Source organism: Heteronotia binoei, chromosome 15, assembly GCF_032191835.1.
Source record: "Heteronotia binoei isolate CCM8104 ecotype False Entrance Well chromosome 15, APGP_CSIRO_Hbin_v1, whole genome shotgun sequence".
Classification (NCBI taxonomy): Eukaryota; Metazoa; Chordata; class Lepidosauria; order Squamata; family Gekkonidae; genus Heteronotia; species Heteronotia binoei.
The window spans coordinates 61131488-61149820 of record NC_083237.1 but is presented as its reverse complement, the minus strand read 5'-3'; the positions used below and the strand labels follow the sequence as shown (position 1 = coordinate 61149820).

General features: G+C 47.9%; 1 protein-coding gene across 2 annotated transcripts in view; it reads right to left on the bottom strand.

Moving 5' to 3' along the window:
- SLC25A39 (solute carrier family 25 member 39) overlaps window positions 1-18333 on the bottom strand; it is a 52911-nt gene that overhangs the window by 19661 nt on the left and 14917 nt on the right. The window contains exons 2-4 of one of the 2 annotated variants that reach the window (XM_060256082.1): window positions 9060-9168; window positions 7015-7074; window positions 5837-5881 (exon numbers count right to left, since the gene is read on the bottom strand). In XM_060256082.1, coding sequence (XP_060112065.1) covers window positions 5837-5881; window positions 7015-7074; window positions 9060-9168 — 214 coding nt within the window. The remainder of the gene's footprint in view (window positions 1-5836; window positions 5882-7014; window positions 7075-9059; window positions 9169-18333) is intronic. The other variant, XM_060256083.1, reaches the window with a different exon arrangement.

The window sequence follows — 18333 nt, the reverse complement described above, 5'->3', positions numbered from 1 at the left end:
TCTACCTCACAGGGTGTCTGTTGTGGGGGAGGAAGGGAAAAGAGATTGTGAGCCGCTCTGAGACTCTTCGGAGTGGAGGGCGGGATATAAATCCAATATCTTCTTCTTCTTCTTCAGTCAGGAACTGAAGATTGGAGGAGACCCGCCAGAAGTTCTCCAACAGGGAGCATTTCTTCCCCTCCCAGAAAAAAAGATCTAATCCAGGGATGGTCAAACTGTGGCTCTTTCACACATATTGTACAATAGTACGATTTATTTTTGTAAAGCCCCGTGGCGCAGAGTGGTGAAGCTGCAGTACTGCAGTCCGAGCTCTCTGCTCACGATCTGAGTTTGATCCCGGCGGAAACTGGGTTCAGGTAGCCGGCTCAAGGTTGACTCAGCCGTCCATCCTTCTGAGGTCGGTCAAATGAGGACCCGGCTTGCTGGGGGGAAAGCGTAGATAACTGGGGAAGGCAATGGCAAACCACCCCAGAAAAACATCTGCTGTAAAAACGTCATGATACGTCACCCCAGAGTTGGAAACGACTGGTGCTTGCACAGGGGACTACCTTTACCTTACAATTTATTCATACAGCACCAAGCCAACAAAAAAGCCTAATAATTAAACAAATTTAAACACAGAATGGCAAAATTATCCATGGTTAAAATAGAACAGTAAAATTAATAAAAGTATCAATAAAATCAAGTAATATACGCATTTCTAATACAAAGACAAGCACTACGAAACTTAGCTGTGATATTCTGATTGGCACCTGAGAGAAGACAGACTACCTGAGCAGACTCTGTTAGCCCTTAACCTGAGGGAAAATGCATTTAGCACGGGCTAAACTGTTCCAAGGACACCTTAGAAGTAGTTGTCCGTGATACATACTGTATGGCTCTCAAAGCCCCCACCACCCGATTTGCTGGCAGCTTGAAGAACGCATTTAAAGTTAAAGTTGCTTTCTTTCCACTTCTCCTTCCCTCCCCCTTCCCCCATCTATTTTCCTCCCTCCCTCCTCTCAAGCATGTTCATGACTTGCAGCTCTCAAACATCTGACATTTATGCTATGTGTCTCTTATTTTAAATAAGTTTAGCCATCCCTGGTCTAAACATTGCCTGAGCATGGGTTACATAACCCCCGCCCTCCTCAAGGAAGGATATGCCACTCCCCTTACCCACATGGACACTCCCCCTTTGGCAGTTTCTATCAGCCAAAAGGAAAGGTTTGAGATGAGAGCACAGGTGATAGCTTTCACCTCTCCAAGGATCTTGCCCACATCTCTGAGTTCAAACAAACTAAAAAGTATCCATATAAATTGGAGTAGCCGGTGCCAAAGGTATCAAACAACAATACAGAGCTCCAGAGGTATCAAACCCAGTACAACTCGTATTAACCCCTGGCACAAACTATAATTCAATAAACAGTATTTTCAAATATTCCAAGACTCAGTAGTTAACTACTGAGAGCAGTTTTGGCTTCTTTAGTGTATGCATGTATTGTGGTATTGTTGTTATGAATATCTAGTGCTTTGCTGTATATTTGAAAATACTGTTTATTGAATTATAGTTTGTGCCAGGGGTGATACAAACCTGACAACAACCCTGTGAGGTAGGCTAGGTTGAGAGTCTGTGACTGGCCCAAAGTCACCCAGCAAGCTTCCATGGCAGAGTGGGGATTCGAACCTGGGCCTCTCCGATCTTAATTCTGACATTCCAGCCGCTGCAACAGACTGGCTTCTCTCATCCTAGTTATCTCCTATCATGGCTGTCCGTGTACCTTCCCTTTGGTATCAGGCCAATTCCCTTTGGTATCAGGCCAAATTAAAACACTGGAATTGACAGCAGCAGCAGCAACAGTAGAGAGAAAACGTGGTAAACACAGAAATAACTTACCAGAAATTTTAAAGGAAACGCACGCTTGTCAACTGAAATAAATGTACAAGCAAAACCCAGCCTACAGAGGTCACGATGAGATGGACAGAGAAAGAGCTGTAGCTCAGTGGGAAAGCACCACCATGCAGAAAAACCCAGGTTCAATCCCTGGCACTTCTGGTCCAAAAGGTAACAGGTAGGAGGTGATGTGAAAGACCTCAGTTTGAGATCTTGGGAGGGCTGCTGCCAGTCTGAATAGACACCGCTGAAGAAGAAGATGAAAATGATACTGGATTTATACCCTGCCCTCCACTCCGAATCTCAGAGTGGTCACAATCTCCTTTATCTTCCTCCCCCACAACAGACACCCTGTGTGGTGGGTGGGGCCGAGAGAGCTCTCAAAGCATCTGCCCTTTCAAGGACAACTCCTAAGAGAGCTATGGCTGACCCAAGACCATCCCAGCAGCTGCAAGTGAAAGAGCGGGGAAATCAAACCCGGTTCTCCCAGATAAGAGTCCGCGCACTTAACCACTACACCAAACTGGTTCTGATGAACCCATGATCTGATTTGGTCTAAGGCAGCTTCCTATGGATGGAGGGGGTCTCTCTCCCCTGTGGCACTTGGGAGGGCTCCAGACATCTGTACAGCTTACTCTAGCGCTGGAACACAGACGTACCCAGGAGGAAGGAGGCCAGAGCTGAGGAGGCATGGCCCCATGCCCCCCCCTGTAGCTACGGCCCCACCAGCAATCCATTACGGCAAAGCAAAACAAGAGGAGCAGAGCCCAGCCGATCACTCCCCGGAGGACTGTGGCGCCTGCCACCCTACTAGTTACAGTTGCTAAGCCATCCAGATGTGTTAGTGCCAGTCCATCAGCCACAGGAAGTCATCTAAGGCTACGCAGGGAGCGCCTGGCTCCCTTCCACCGCTGCGCTGCTAAAAGCAGGAGGGGGAAGGGATAATCAATGTTCTTGAATCCTGTTGAAATTCCCCATGGAGTTTGGAAAATGCCACGCTGCTGGCGAAGAACTGTCGAGCTCGGGTTCTGCCGCCTTTCTGGTTTCACTCTTTGCTAACGACTAACGGCCATTCAGTTCGTAAATACGTGCGCTTATCTTTTTTTCCTTCGAGTGTTAAGCTGCTTGTGCCAACAGCATCTGTGGTAAGGAGTCTGGAGGTTAATTGCGTCTTGCGTAATGCATCTGTTGTCCGCCTCAAAGCGCTGAGGTTAAAAGTTCTTCAGCCTGACTCACAGAACGCAACAGCCTCAGGAACGAATCACAAGAGAAGATCATGAGGCCTTTTTTAAAAAAAGGAAAACGTGAGAGACGCAAAGATGACACGTTCTGGACCAAATATGCTGTACAGGCATCCCAAAGGGTGATTAACATGTGGAATTCACTGCCACAGGAGGTGGTGGCGGCCACAAGCATGGCCACCTTCAAGAGGGGTTTAAATAAAAATATGGAGCAGAGGTCCATCAGTGGCTATTAGCTACAGTGTGTGTGTGTGTGTGTGTGTGTATGTGGCCCCAAAAATTTTTTGGCCGAAATTTTTTTTTATATATATATATAAAAAAAAATTTGGCCACTGTGTGACACAGAGTGTTGGACTGGATGGGCCGTTGGCCTGATCCAACATGGCTTCTCTTATGTTCTTATGTTCTGCACAGTTTGGTGTAGTGATTAAGAGAGTCAGTTTGGCGTAGTGTAGCGTGCAGACTCTTATCTAGGAGAACCGGGTTTGATTCCTCACTCCTCCACTAGCAGCTGCTGGAATGGTCTTGGGTCAGCCGTAGCTCTGGCAGGAGTTGTCCTTGAAAAGGCACCTTCTGGGAGAGCCCTCTCAGCCCCACCCACCTCATAGGGTGTCTGTTGTGGGGGGAGAAGATATAGGAGATTGCAAGTCGCTCTGAGTCTCTGATTCAGAGAGAAGGGTGGGGTATAAATCTACACTCTTCTTCTTCTTCTTCCATACCTGAAACAGAGCCCAGCTCCATAGAAGACAGGAAAACCCTTTTTTCTTCCGTCCTATAAAAACTCTGTGATACATCAATATTGAGTGAATAGTTATTGTTAGTCACTTATCACCCAATGGACAAAAGAGAATGAATCTTTTTTTTTATTTGCACCACTAGAGTTCTTTTGGGATCCCCGACAGTGAGTAGATACGTCACTAGATCATAAGTATATGAGAATGAATTGGCGAACACAGCAAAGGCAAGATAAACCCGCCACCACCAAAAGATATCTACTGCCTTCTCTTTGGACACAGGTGAGATGGGATTTCAGAAAAGAGAATGGAAAAGGAAGATGGATAAGAGACAGACAAAATGTTTGCTCAGACCGAGCGACAGAGCTGGCTCCATGCTGCCCCAAGCCCCAGAAGCACATTAGGAACAGACGGGAGGAATTATTTTCTACTCTACCTGACTCAGCAAATTCATGCCACGCAGGGCTTTTTTTGTAGCGGGAGCTCCTTTGCATATTAGGCCACCCACCCCTGATGTAGCCAACCCTCCCGGAGCTTCCAGTAGGCCCTGGACTAAGAGCTTTGTAAGCTCTTGGAGGATTGGCTACATCAGAGGGTTTGTGGTCTAATATCCAAAGGAGTTCCTGCTACAAAAAAGGCCTGATGACAAGGTATGCGGAAGACACATATGATTGCTGCTCTTTAACGTCATGAGACGTTTGCATAGGAGGCCCAGAGAGGGGCAGTTCAGTTGGCAAAAGGACTTGGCTCACAGCAAGCAACGGAAGACTGCAGTCCTCAAGAGGACAAACCAGCCCTTGAATGACCGACCAAGGCTGCAAACCAGGGTGGCTTCGACAGGGTAGCTTTCCATGTTGCACGGGCTGCTAAAACATGAGGAGCATTCATATTTGCAACTCCCCCACGTGCAGTCGAAAGTGGTATAGCCTAGGAAGGACTATACCACACGCCAGGAAGGACTATAGCGTGTGCTTTTTTTCCTTTTTTGCAACAGAAGACGGTGCCTCAGAGCAGCCTGACCTTTAACACCAGAGGGACTGGGCTCCCCCCACCTCACAAGTCTGGGTCAGGATGGGAAATGCGGGGAACCTGCGCGGAGCGGGGAGGAGACGGAGCAGCTCACTTAGGCAGAATGTGGCAACCAAGGGGCAGAGTCGGTAAGAATGCCACTTTCTTGCAAGGAACACCTTATGATTGATCCGGTGCTCTGATTTTACCCCCAGATATGGGTGGCGTACACGAAGGAGCACCATAAGCAAAGACAGAAAATTCTGCTTTTCCAGCATGGATCCTTTGGGGAGAATCTCTGCTAATCCTGGTGGATCTGTTTGGTGTAGCGGTTAAGTGTGGGGACTCTTATCTGGGAGAACCGGGCTTGATTCCCCACTCCTCTACTTGCAGCTGCTGGAATGGCCGTTGGGTCAGCCATAGCTCTTGCAGGAGTTGTCCTTGAAAGGGCAGCTGCTGGAAGAGCCCTCTCAGTCCCACCTACCTCACAGGGTGTCTGTTGGGGGTGGGGGAGAAGAGGTAAAGGAGATTGTGACTGCTCTGAGACTCTGAGATTCAGAGTATAGGACGGGATATAAATCCAGTATCATCATCTTCTTCTACCACTCCCACTCCACCCTTGCCCCTTAATCCCTGGCATTTATACAATACCTTGGACATTTCTGAAGTGTCGCACATTCCTTATTGTTGTAATCCTTTCAACAGATCTCCATATGGGAGATGGGGAAGGTGCGGGGGGGGGGGAGTAGAGAGAGACTTGCCCACGGCAGAGCCCATCGCTTGGCCTTTGTCCCTCGACCAGTGCCCCCCCCCCCCACAAGTGAAGGAGAAGCAGGAACACTTTTTCCACTAAGCTGCGAGGACAGAGGGAAGGAAAGCACCAACTCACAGCACTCTCCGTTTGGACAGTGCGGCGACCGAGGGAGTCAGAGCTGCAACGCACAGGGAACTGAGACAGGAAAACTGCCTAAAATACTCACATTTGGGCTGCTGAATACTCCAGGGCATAGACTGTACTGACAACACTGAAAGACACAACATGGATATACTTAAGAGACAGGCTGAAGGGAGGGACGTGGGGAGAGGGGGGGACAGCTGAGGAGACACGAGGGGCCTTCAGCCGGGGATGGGGGGGAGTGTAGGTGGGGAGGGGGAGAATGGCTGATCTCCGGGAGAGCCCAACCGCAGAAAGATAACAGGCAAATAGTCGTTCCCTCCCCACCCCGCAGGTCCCTTCTTCGTTTAGCTTCTTTTGAAATTTTCTTTTAAATGTAAATTTTCTTCTGGATTTAGATTTATTTATTTTAGTACATTTCTATTCCGCCCATTCCCCGTAGGGCTCAGGGCGGAGTACAACAGACGATAAAACAATAAAATACAACAAAAACATTTTATAAACAGACAACTCGACAGCAGTCAGAAAACTTTACCATATCACCACATATTGCCCAGCCAGTCCGTCTCACATCATAATAAGATGCTATCCCATAGAGATGGCAGATATCATTCCATGTTATAGCACAGGAGACAGTGCCGACAGGGGAGGCCAAACAGATCAAGAACAGCAGCCTCAACTAAAAACATGGTGGAACAGCTGCGTTTTACAGGCCCTACGGAAGGCTAATAAGCCAGGTAGGGAGCCGATTCCACTAGGTCGGGACCAGGACTAGAGATGTAAAATTTCCAGAAATTATGAAGCTCAAAAAAAACCCCCAGGTTTTTTCCAGTTCCCCCCCCCCCCGCCCACCCGGGGAAAAAATGGAAATTTTGAGAAAAATTGAAAAAAAAAAATGTCACATTAGCCCTTCTTTTTTCTTTTTCAGATTGAAAGTCATTCTGTTACTTTAGGAACATAAAAATACGACTAGGGGCAATTTTACTCGGCATGAAACGATCGCAACTAGCATATTAAAAATACAGTGCATCCAAACGATTATTACAAACAGAATTTACTTTTTAAATAATATTTATCTGTCTTTGTAACAAACGGAGCAACAATCTCCCGAAGTGTTCACTAGCTTATGTGGAACAGACAAAAAAAAAAAACACACCTCCACAAAACAAAAGCAACTCTATTCTGGGCCATCAGCTTCAGAGAGACAAACGATACTTCTCCACTGGCTCCCTTCCCCCAGGATACAGAGGAGTTCTTGCTCACCTTTGGAGAACGGTGTCCTCTGAGCCTGCAGCCGGATCTTTACCACATCCAGAGGGGTTACTGAAACACACAACGTGGAAACACTGTAATACACAGCCATTAAGGGGCATGGCAGATATAACACTGAGGGCAGGGGCGTCGAACTCATTTGTTATAAGGGTGGGATCCGACATAAATGAGACAATGTTGGGCCGAGCCATGTCAGGCTGGGCTGGATGTGTCCCTATTTAAGATTAGGTAGCGGAAATATAAATTTTATAAAGAACTCAGACAAACACAATTAAAGATTTTTTTTAAAAAAACAAAAACCTTAAAAATAAAACATGCTTAAAACATTAGCACAGGTTGCATTAAACCAGAGAGAGTTGTCTTAAACTGGGAGAGCCAGTTTGATGTAGTGGTTAAGCGTGTGGACTCTTATCTCGGAGAACTGGGTTTGATTCCCCACTCCTCCGCTTGCAGCTGCTGGAATGGCCTTGGGTCAGCCATAGTTCTTGCAGAGCTGTCCTTGTGAGAGCCAGTTTGGTGTAGTGGTTAAGTGTGTGGACTCTTATCTCGGAGAACCGGGTTTGATTCCCCACTCCTCTACTTGCAGCTGCTGGAATGGCCTTGGGTCAGCTATAGCTATCTCAGTTGTCCTTGAAAGGGCAGCTGCTGTGAGAGCTCTCTCAGCCCCAGCCACCTTACAGGGTGTCCGTTTTGGTGAGGAGAAGATATAGGAGATTGTAAGGCGCTCTGAGTCTCCGATTCAGAGAGAAGGGTGGGGTATAAATCTGCAATTCTTCTTCTTCTTAAAGGTGCTTTCTTCATATCTCTCCCATGGAATCCAGGTTATCTGGCAAAGGAAGCTCTGGCTCTTTCCTTCCCCAGGGGACCAGGAAGGGAAAGAGCCTCAGCCAATAGAAGGAAGAGAGGCTTGGCTCAGTAGCTCTGCTGTGCAATTGAGAGAGCCTGGCAAAGCAAGCTCTCCCTTCCCACTTCCTCCCCAAGGGAGGAACCTCAGCCAATGGAGAAAATACAGACTTTGCTCTGTAGCTCCTGTGTGATTGAGCAAGCCCTTGCAAAGCAAGCTGTTGCGCAGAAGGAAGCAAGAGAGAGGGAGAAGGAAGCAGACGACAGCCAGTTGCTCGGGGCTTGATAGGAGCCCTCCGAGGGCCTGATTCAGCCCCAGGCCGCATGTTCAACACCCCCGATTTAGGGGGCTTTAGTTGGAGAAGAAGGTTACCATGAAGGCTCTTAGAGGATTGGCTACATCAGGGGTGTGTGGTCTAATATGCAAACGAGTTCCTGCTTCAAAAAAAGTCCTGCCTAGAACCCTCCCCATCTCATTTCAAGTCGGGGGCACCCCTCCCCCTCAACTTATCAAATGACTTTTATCTCTTCTTTTTGCTCAAGGGGTCTTACAACGATGTGCACAATAAAATGCAAGAATTCAACTAGCAGAGAATAAAATTAAGGCACAATAATACACACCTTGGATGAGAAAGCAACCCTAACCAGGTCTGCTTTGAACTAAATCCCATTTTATTCAAAAGGCTTACTCCTGTGGAAGCATTCTTAGGATTATAGCTCAGCACGCTAACCACAACGTGTCTCACCTTCAACTATGGAATTTTTCATGAGCTAAGCCAGGGGTGTTGAACATGTGGCCCAGGGGCCGAATCAGGCCCCTGGAGGGCTCCTAGCAAGCCCCTGAGCAACTGGCTGTCATCTGCTTCCTTCTTGCTCTTGCTTCCTTCTGCATCACAGCTTGCTTTGCCAGAATTGCTCAATCGCACAGAAGCTACCGAGCAAAGCCTCTATTTTCTCCATTGGCTGAGGCTCCTCCCCTTTGACTCTTTGAGAGAGCCTGGCAAAGCCAACTCTGCTTCTCCCCCTTCCTCCCCAAGGGTTCATACAACCCACCGACCTTGTTAAGGCAACTGTAATGGGATTAGCCCTTTCAGAGTATGTCAGCTTCACAAAGCATGTGCTCACACACTTTGGCACGCACCCCGGTCGATCAGATTGGTCCAGAGACGGCTGAACAAATGCAGGACACCTACCAAAGAGAGATGTAAAGAGGGCCCCGGTCCCAGATGCCAGCATCTGCTGCATGGGGGTGATGCCCCCGGATGGACGCTCCGACGGATTCTCGGCCATCTTGCTGCTTACCTGCGAGACACAAAGATAAGATCCTTGCAGTCATCAGCAATGCTTCAAGATAACTTCCTATCATGCCCAGTGTTCCCTTTAAGCTGAGTTTGTGCGAGCTAGCTCACAGGGTTTTTTTAGCTTCCAGCTCACACATTTTTGCCCTGGCTCAGGAAAAACAGCCCACGAGCAAACTAATTGATGCAGGAGCTCACAACTTTAATGTCAGTAGCTCACAAAGCAGAATTTTTTCCTCACAAGACTCCACAGCTTAGAGGGAGTATTGATCGTGCCCACAGTCCCAGGAGCAAACCCTGTAACAGAAAGACATTTCGATAGCACCTGCCTAGCAAACTCTACCTGTACCTTGGCACCAAACAGACGGAAACTAAAAAACAAGAGGCAAGGAAAAGGGGAAGACCCAACACCAGGGGGTTGGACTAGATGACCCTGGAGGTCCGTTCCAATTCTATGATTCTAAGTCAGAAGTGATTCGACAGCACTCAACACACATGCAGAGCTCAAGGCAACTTTGTGACACGTGAGCTCACACGCTTTGGCATGGCCCCCGGTTGATCAGGTCGGTCCAGAGACGGCTGAACAGACGTAGGACACCGGGGCTTTTTTTGTAGCAGGAACTCCTTTGCATACTAGGCCACACACCGGTGATGTAACCAATCCTCCAAGAGCTACATCAGCGGTGTGTGGCCTAATATGCAAAGGAGCTCCTGCCACAAAAAAAAAAAGCCCTGTAGGACACCTACCAAAGAGAGATGTAAAGAGGGCCCCTGGTTCTGGAGCTTTTCAAACAGAGGCTAGACGGCCATCTGACAGCAATCCTGATTCTGTGAACTTAGGCAGATCATGAAAGGGAAGGCAGGAAGGGCTGCATCAGTGAACATATGAAGCTGCCTTATACTGAATCAGACCCCTGGTCCATCAAAGTCAGTATTGTCTTCTCAGACTGGCAGCAGCTCTCCAGGGTCTCAAGCTGAGGTTTTTCACACCTCTTTGCCTGGACCCTTTTTTGGAGATGCCGGGGATTGAACCTGGGACCTTCTGCTTCCCACGCAGATGCTCTACCACTGAGCCACCGTCCTTCCCCAGTGCTTAGTTCTCATGGCTCCTTCGTACATGCCCTGGGAAATGCTGATCGCCCCTTTGGGATCAGGGAGCTATTTTCTCCAGGCCAGTTTGGTCAGAGATCCTGGAGGGGTTTTTTTTAGGGGGGGGGGCATCTTCTGGGCATGGAGCAGGGGGGTCACTGTGCATGTTTGTGGGAGGGGAGGCATTTGCAAATCTCCTTCGCTGTACAGGGGGTTAGACTAGATGCCCCTGGTGGTCCCTCCCGACTCTATGGATTATTTGATTTAAAGCACGCAGAGCTTGACCAACTCTGCAAAATCCATTCTGTGGCTTAACTGCACAAAGAACAGCCAGTTAGGAATTCACGAGTAAAGAGGCAGAAAGGCATCTTTACGAGGCACCTCTTGTCAGCCAAAGGAAACATTCTGCTTTCAGAGCGGCAGAAACACGCGAAAGGAAATTCAATCTGCAAGGGGGGTGGGGGGTGAAAGGCTTTGCCCTGCAAAACGACAGTCTTGTTGGCTGCAGGAAACGACAAGCCCAAGCCCTCCACTCGCCAAGGGAGCACTCTGCTCACTTAGCATCCATTATTTATGAGGCTCTCTTCTCTGAAATAACTCTCTTTTCTGTTGTGCAGCGCAAGCATGAAATTGGATCCAAATTTTGGATTATCGCAGGCGACTGCCTACATGAGCGTGGGTGATTTAATTGGGCTGCGGGGCGCATTCCTTGCGCCAAGACTCCTCGATTCCTGCGGCAACCCCGCCCAACGGCCGGTGCCTGTTCACCGGCTGCTATCAGCGCCGCCGCAGAGAGGGGAGAGGTCCTCTCTTCCAATGCAAGCCGCTCACAGAACCTGCGCCTTAGAACACAGCAGGAGGATGCTAGCTGAGCGCTGATAACAGGGGGCTTGAGCTCCCTGCAAAAACAGATAAAAAGATCCCACACCGCCCCGCTTCATTTGAGGAAGTCTGTTCTCTTTAAGAAGGGCCTTCCTAGATCAGAGCGATGACGATGATGATATTGCATTTCTATCACGCCCTCCAAATCTCAGAGGGGTCACAATCTCCTTTTATCTTCCTCCCACGCAATGAACACCCTGTGAGGTGGGTGGGGCTGAGAGAGCTTTCACCGCAGCTGCCCTTTCAAGGACAACCTCTGCCAGAGCTATGGCTGACCCAAGGCCATCCCAGCAGCTGCAAGTGGAGGAGCAGGGAATCAAACCTGTTCTCCCAGATAAGAGTCCACACACTTAACCACTACACCAGACTGGCTCTCTATTAGAGCTATGGCTGACCCAAGGCCATTCCAGCAGCTGCAAGTGGAGGAGTGGGGAATCAAACCTGGTTCTCCCAGAGAAGAGAGCTATGGCTGACCCAAGGCCATTCCAGCAACTGCAAGTGGAGGAGTGGGGAATCAAACCCGGTACTCCTAGACAAGAGTCTGCACACTTAACCACGACACCAAACTGGCTTCATCTAGTCCGCCATCCTGTTTCACACAGGGGACAGCTGGTAGTCTGAAGGGCCAAAAGCAAGGCAGGGAGGCTGAGGCCTTTCCCTGACGTTGCCTGGGATTCAAGCGACTGGCACTGGGGTTCAGAGGTCTGCACCTTTTGTATTTGGTGGTTCCCTTTACTCATCACGGATGGACCTCTCCTTCACAAATCTCCCTAACCCCCTTTTAAACCCATCTAGCTTTGTCACCATGATTACAGCTACTTGCAGATCCCCCACTTTAATTTTGCTCTTTTGGTGTAGTGGTGAAGTGAGTGGACTCTTATCTGGGAGAATCGGGTTTGATTCCCCACTCCTCCACTTGCGGCTGCTGGAATGGCCTTGGGTCAGCCATAGCTCTAAGTGTGCAGACTCTTGTCTGGGAGAACCAGGTCTGATTCCCCACTCCTCCCCTTGCACCTGCTGGAATAGCCTTGGGTCAGCCGTAGCTCTGGCAGAGGTTGTCCTTGAAAGGGCAGCTGGTGTGAGAGCCCTCTCAGCCCCACCCACCTCACAGGGTGTCTGTTGCGGGGAGAGAAGGTATAGGAGATTGTGAGCCGCTCTGAGTCTCTGATTCAGAGAAAAGGGCGGGGTATAAACCTGCAGTCTACTTCTTCTCTGAGCAAAGTACTATTTCCTTCTGCTCATTCTGCACCGATTGCCCCAACAGCTTCACTGAGCGTCCCCTGGGAGAAGAAGGCGTGACTTCAGATTGACAGCAGAGTCGCTATGCAGAGTTACACCAGTCTACGCTCATTAAAAAAAAAAATCAACGGGTTCCGGCTGGAGTAGCTCCGCATGGAGCCGCACTGCAATACCAGAATGAGTTATTTGCAGAATCTGACATTTTGATTTGGGGTGGGATCATATGGGCTGCAGAAAGAGAATCACCAGCCAGCTGAGGCGACAAAACCCCTCGGCCAGGAGAAGCCCAAACCTTGTGAGAACTGGACAGGCAGGAATGCTGAACACAGACCCCGTTATCAGCAGAGCTTTTTTTGAGCAGGAACTCAGGCTTGGTGTCGGTGGTGTGGCCTAACATGCAAATGAGTTCCCGCAAGGCTTTTTCTACAAAAAAGCCCTATGTGAAACAATGGTGATATGACGGGGTGTGGCCTAATATATAAATGAGTCTCAGCTGGGCTCTTTCTACAACAAAAGCCCTGTGCAAAACAATGGTGCCATCAGGGGGTGTGGCCTAATATGTAAACGAGTCACTGCTGAGCTTTTTCTACAAAAAAAAGGCACGGCATGAAACAATGATGGCATCAGGGGGTGTGGCCTAATATGCAAATGAGTCACTGCTGAGCTTTTTCTACAAAAAAGGCACAGCATGAAACAATGATGGCATCAGGGGGTGTGGCCTAATATGCAAATGAGCTCATAGTGGGCTCCTCCCCGAAAAAGCCCTGTGCAAAACAATGATGGCATCAGGGGGTATGGCCTAAAATACAAATGAGTCACTGCTGAGCTTTTTCTACAAAAAAAGCACTGCATGGAACAATTATGGCATCAGGGGGTGTGGCCTAATATGCAAATGAGCTCCTGCTGGGCTCCCCCCCAGAAAAAGCCCTGTGCAAAACAATGGCGACATCAGGGGTGGGGCCTAATATGCAAATGAGTCACTGCTGAGCTTTTTCTAAAAAAAAGCACTGCATGGAACAATGATGGCATCAGGGGGTGTGGCCTAATATGCAAATGAGCTCCTGCTGACCCCCCCCCCCAAAAGCCCTGTGCAAAACAATGGTGACATCAGGGGTGGGGCCTAATATGCAATATATGCATTTTTCTACAAAAAAAAAGCCCATGAACACTGGTGCAGCTCAAAGGCACAGTTAAGTTACTTATCTTATTTATAGTCTGCTTTTCTCACTGGGACTCAAGATGGATCACGCAGAGTTGAGGCAATACAATCAAGAGGATGGGATGTTGAACAAACAATAAAATAGGATTTGGGTTGCAGAACCAACCAGAAATCTTAATAAAAAAAACAAAAACCCAACCCCAAATTGAAGCAAAGCAGAAGTGTTAACGTGACACATTAATTAATGTGAAATTACATATCAGGATTCAATTCACAGCGCCATATACACAACATTATAGGCCTCGGTCCCTAACAATTTATCCAAATAACTTTGTGATGCATTGCGTGCACTGTGACTCTATTGCCTGCATAGCAAAAGCCCTCTTGAATAACTCAGAAGGAAGTCTTGAGTCCAGTGGTACCTTCAAGACCAACAGAATTTTATTCTGGGTATAAGCTTAAAGGTCCCCCTAGGCCGAAACGTCAGTCTGATTCTCACCGTGCCATCCCCACCCATACGCACAATCGAGAACTTCCACACACGTGTTTATACCCATTCTGATCATCCGCACAGTTCTGAAGAGACACAGATGTGTATTTTATACATTTTTTAAGAAGCCGGGCTTGGGTCTCAAAAATGAGAGTCCAGAGTGGCCAAGTATTTCACGCACGATCAAAGCAGCTGGCCATACTGCCTTGCGACAAACGGTGTCTCCAAATAGCTACCTTGCAATTTTGCCCGTGAAACATATTGCATCATAACCGAGTGACTGCGCATCTCTTGTACCTATGAATGGACTCCCTGGGGGGGAATAGATACATTGCTGGGCAACGCCCAGAGCGCATCTGCTACTCTGGAACACGAGGCGCCTGTGTTTCCACGTGTACAGAAATGCCTAGAAGGCATGAAAAAGGGGCCACACGGTGACACACGAGCAAGTCCCCGTCTATCTCGTTTTTAAAGCGGACTAGAAGTTTACCTTTTAAACCACACCAACCTATACTGCCGGGGTTTTAATTATTTCTTCTACTTAGAAGTAAGGAATTAATGCTTCTGCCTGGTCTATTTTGTATGATCACCATCTGCAGGTGTTTGAAGGGCTGTCCCTATAAAGGATGGCGCAGAGTTGTTATCTGTTGCCCCAGAAGGTTGGACCAGAACCAACGGGTTGAAATTAAATCAGCAGAGTTTTTGACTAAACATTAGGAAGAGTTTCCTGACCGTTAGAGCGGTTCCTCAGTGGAACAGGCTTCCTCGGGAGGTGGTGGGCTCTCCTTCCTTGGAGGTTTTGAAACAGAGGCTAGATGGCCATCTGACAGCAATGAAGATCCTGTGAATTTAGGGGGAGGTATCTGTGAGTTTAGAGCAGTTCCTTAGTGGAACAGGCTTCCTCCTTGGGGGGGGGGGCCCTCCTTCCTTGGAGGTTTTTTAACAGAGGCTAGATGTCCATCTGACAGCAATGAAGATCCTGTGAATTTAGGGGGGAGGTATTTGTGAGTTTAGAGTAGCTCCTCAGTGGAAGAGGCTTCCTCAGGAGGTGGTGGGCTCTCCTTCCTTGGTGGTTTTGAAACAGAGGCTAGATGGCCAGTTGACAGCAATGCTAATCCTGTGAACTCAGGGGGTTGGACTAGATGACCCTGGAAGTCCTTTCCTACTCTAAGATTTTAAAATAGGAAAATCTCCAGGAGCTCAGGGGAATGCAGATGGGTCCCAGTTTCATCCTCACCATCGCCCTATGAGGTAGACTGAGAAAGACGGGGATAGGAAAGTATTTTTTGCATATACTGATCAAACTTAGGCTAGAAAGCTTTAAATACTAAAATAAGAACAAAATGATAAAAGCCCAAAAGGATTAAGAGCCGGAGCTGAGTAACGTATGTATTTATGTTTATGCTTGTAATGACTGAAGGTCAGAAATGTTAGAAATGTTAAGAATGAAAGTGCAATTATATACAGACCAGACCAAAACAAAAGTATTTAAATAATTTATATTTAACAACCAAAGATCTGTTTAGAAGAAGAAGAAGAAGATATTGGATTTATATCCCGCCCTCCACTCCGAAGAGTCTCAGAGCGGCTCACAATCTCCTTTCCCTTCCTCCCCCACAACAGACACCCTGTGAGGTAGATGAAGATATTGGATTTATATCCCGCCCTCCACTCCGAAGAGTCTCAGAGCGGCTCACAATCTCCTTTACCTTCCTCCCCCACAACAGACACCCTGTGAGGTAGATGAAGATATTGGATTTATATCCCGCCCTCCACTCCGAAGAGTCTCAGAGCGGCTCACAATCTCCTTTACCTTCCTCCCCCACAACAGACACCCTGTGAGGTAGATGAAGAGATTGGATTTATATCCCGCCTTCCACTCCGAAGAGTCTCAGAGCGGCTCACAATCTCCTTTCCCTTCCTCCCCCACAACAGACACCCTGTGAGGTGGGTGGGGCTGGAGAGGGCTGTCACAGCAGCTGCCCTTTCAAGGACAACCTCTGCCAGAGCTATGGCTGACCCAAGGCCATTCCAGCAGGTGCAAGTGGAGGAGTGGGGAATCAAACCCGGTGCTCCCAGATAAGAGTCCTCACACTTAACCACTACACCAAACTGGCTCTCTATTAGAGCTGTGGCTGACCCAAGGCCATGCCAGCAGGTGCGAGTGGAGGAGTGGGGAATCAAACCTGGTTCTCCCAGATAAGAGTCCGCACACTTAACCACTACACCAAACTGGCTCGCCAAACTGGCTCAAACTGGAATAGCTTGCTTTAACAATCCTATAGATAGGAAAACGTTACTAATCACAATTCATTAGACAATACTGATTATTATAAATGATGGTTTCTTTCACTTTTTGATTTTTGCTCCTATCGGGCCAAAATATGACTGTTTATGTATAAATGAAACACTGCAGTATTTCTATCTTATCAATGTTTGTTTATTTCACACACACCCCAAAACACTACTCTGCCATGATACTTGCTGGGTGGTTTGAGGCTAGTTTTTCTCTTGAGATTTTATATACATATAATCACAAAATAAAGACAGAAAGAGAAAGACTAGCCTCAAACCACCCAACAGATATCGTAGCAGAGGAGTGTTTTGAACCTGGGTTTCTTTGAGCCTATCAAACACTCTGAACCAGGGGTGTCGAACATGTGGCCCGAAGGCCGAATTAGGCCCCCAGAAGGTTCCTATCAGACCCCCCGAGCAACTGGTTTGTCATCTGCTCCCTTCTCCCTCTCTTGCTTCCTTCCGGATAACAGCTTGCTCTGCAAGGTTTGCCCAACGGCACAGGAGCTACAGAGCAAAACCTCTATTTTCTACATTGGCTGAGGCTCCTCCTTTGGGGAGGAAGGGAGGAGGAATAGCTTGCTTTGCCAGGCTCCCTCAATCACACAGCAGAGCTACTGAGCCAAGCCTCTCTTCCTTCTGTTGGCTGAGACTCCTCCTAGTCCCCTGGAGAAGAAAGGAAAGAGCCAGAGCTTCCTTTGCCCAGTTCCCTGGATCCCACGGGAGAGATACAAAGAAAACACCTTTAAGACCAACAAGTGTTAACGTTTTAAGTTTTTGAAAAAGAAAATCTTTGTGTTTGTCTGTGTCCTTTATAAAGTTTGTATCTCTGCTACCTAATCTTAAACAGGTACACACATGGCCCAGCCCGACAAGGTCTCATTTATGGCAGATCCGGCCCTCATAACAAATGAGTTGGACACCCTTGCTTTAAGCAACTTAATTTAACCCTGTAACCTCTGAATTTCACTAAGTCTCCCCCCCAAAAAAACTTTAAACAGGCACTAACTAAACCCAGGCTATGAGTGGAATCCTAAAGGGGTCACTTTGAATCCTGCTGGAAAACAATGGGAAGTGTTTCTTAGCATTACATAACCTGCAGGTTCTGTTTTCCACAGCCTGTTTCAAACATTTCATTCAATTTCCTATTTGTTACTGAAGACAGATGTGCATTCCATGTTTCCTTCCTCCATAGCACAAACATTAAAGCACTGAAGGTTTTTCTTAAAACATCCAACAACAAAAACACCCAGTGGCCACAGATTCCTAACACGGCACTGGAGATCTGCGATGAATGAAGAATCCCACACAGACTCTTTTTCTCTCTTCCTCGTAAAATACTACCTCCTTTCCTCATACAGCTTCCCAATGGACAAAAAAAAAGTTTCAGAGGCAGCCAAAGCTTTCTTAGGCCCTCGCCGCGTTTATCAACCATCGCAGAAACACTGCAAGCCGTGAAGAAAACGAACTTTGACATTTATCGGCTGCTGCGATAAAAAAAGCACAAACATACACTACCAAAGCACATTAAAGGTTTAGTCCTCCGTTGGGGTCAAGGAACAATTATGCGCTGGCTCTGATGGGGCCCTCCCCCTTTTACTTGGGCTCCTGGCAAAAAACACGCTTCTGACCTCCAAATGTCTCTGTGGTACCGTAACTTAACACTTTGCAATCAGCCAGGAGGTTGTACGCACATCCACGCGCATGCAGATCTCAGTGACAAAATCCCCTCTGTACTGTAAGGCAACCCAGACGGGTTTATTTTGTTTTCCTTTCGTCTCTTCCCTCCCCATCCCATATCAACACAGGGTCCTCCTTACTCAGAAGAAGAAGACGACGACATTGGATTTATATCCCGCCCTCCAATCCGAAGAGTCTCAGAGCGGCTCACAAACTCCTTTACCTTCCCCCCCCCCACAACAGACACCCTGTGAGGTAGATGAAGATATTGGATTTATATCCCGCCCTCCACTACAAAGAGTCTCAGAGCGGCTCACAATCTCCTTTCCCTTCCT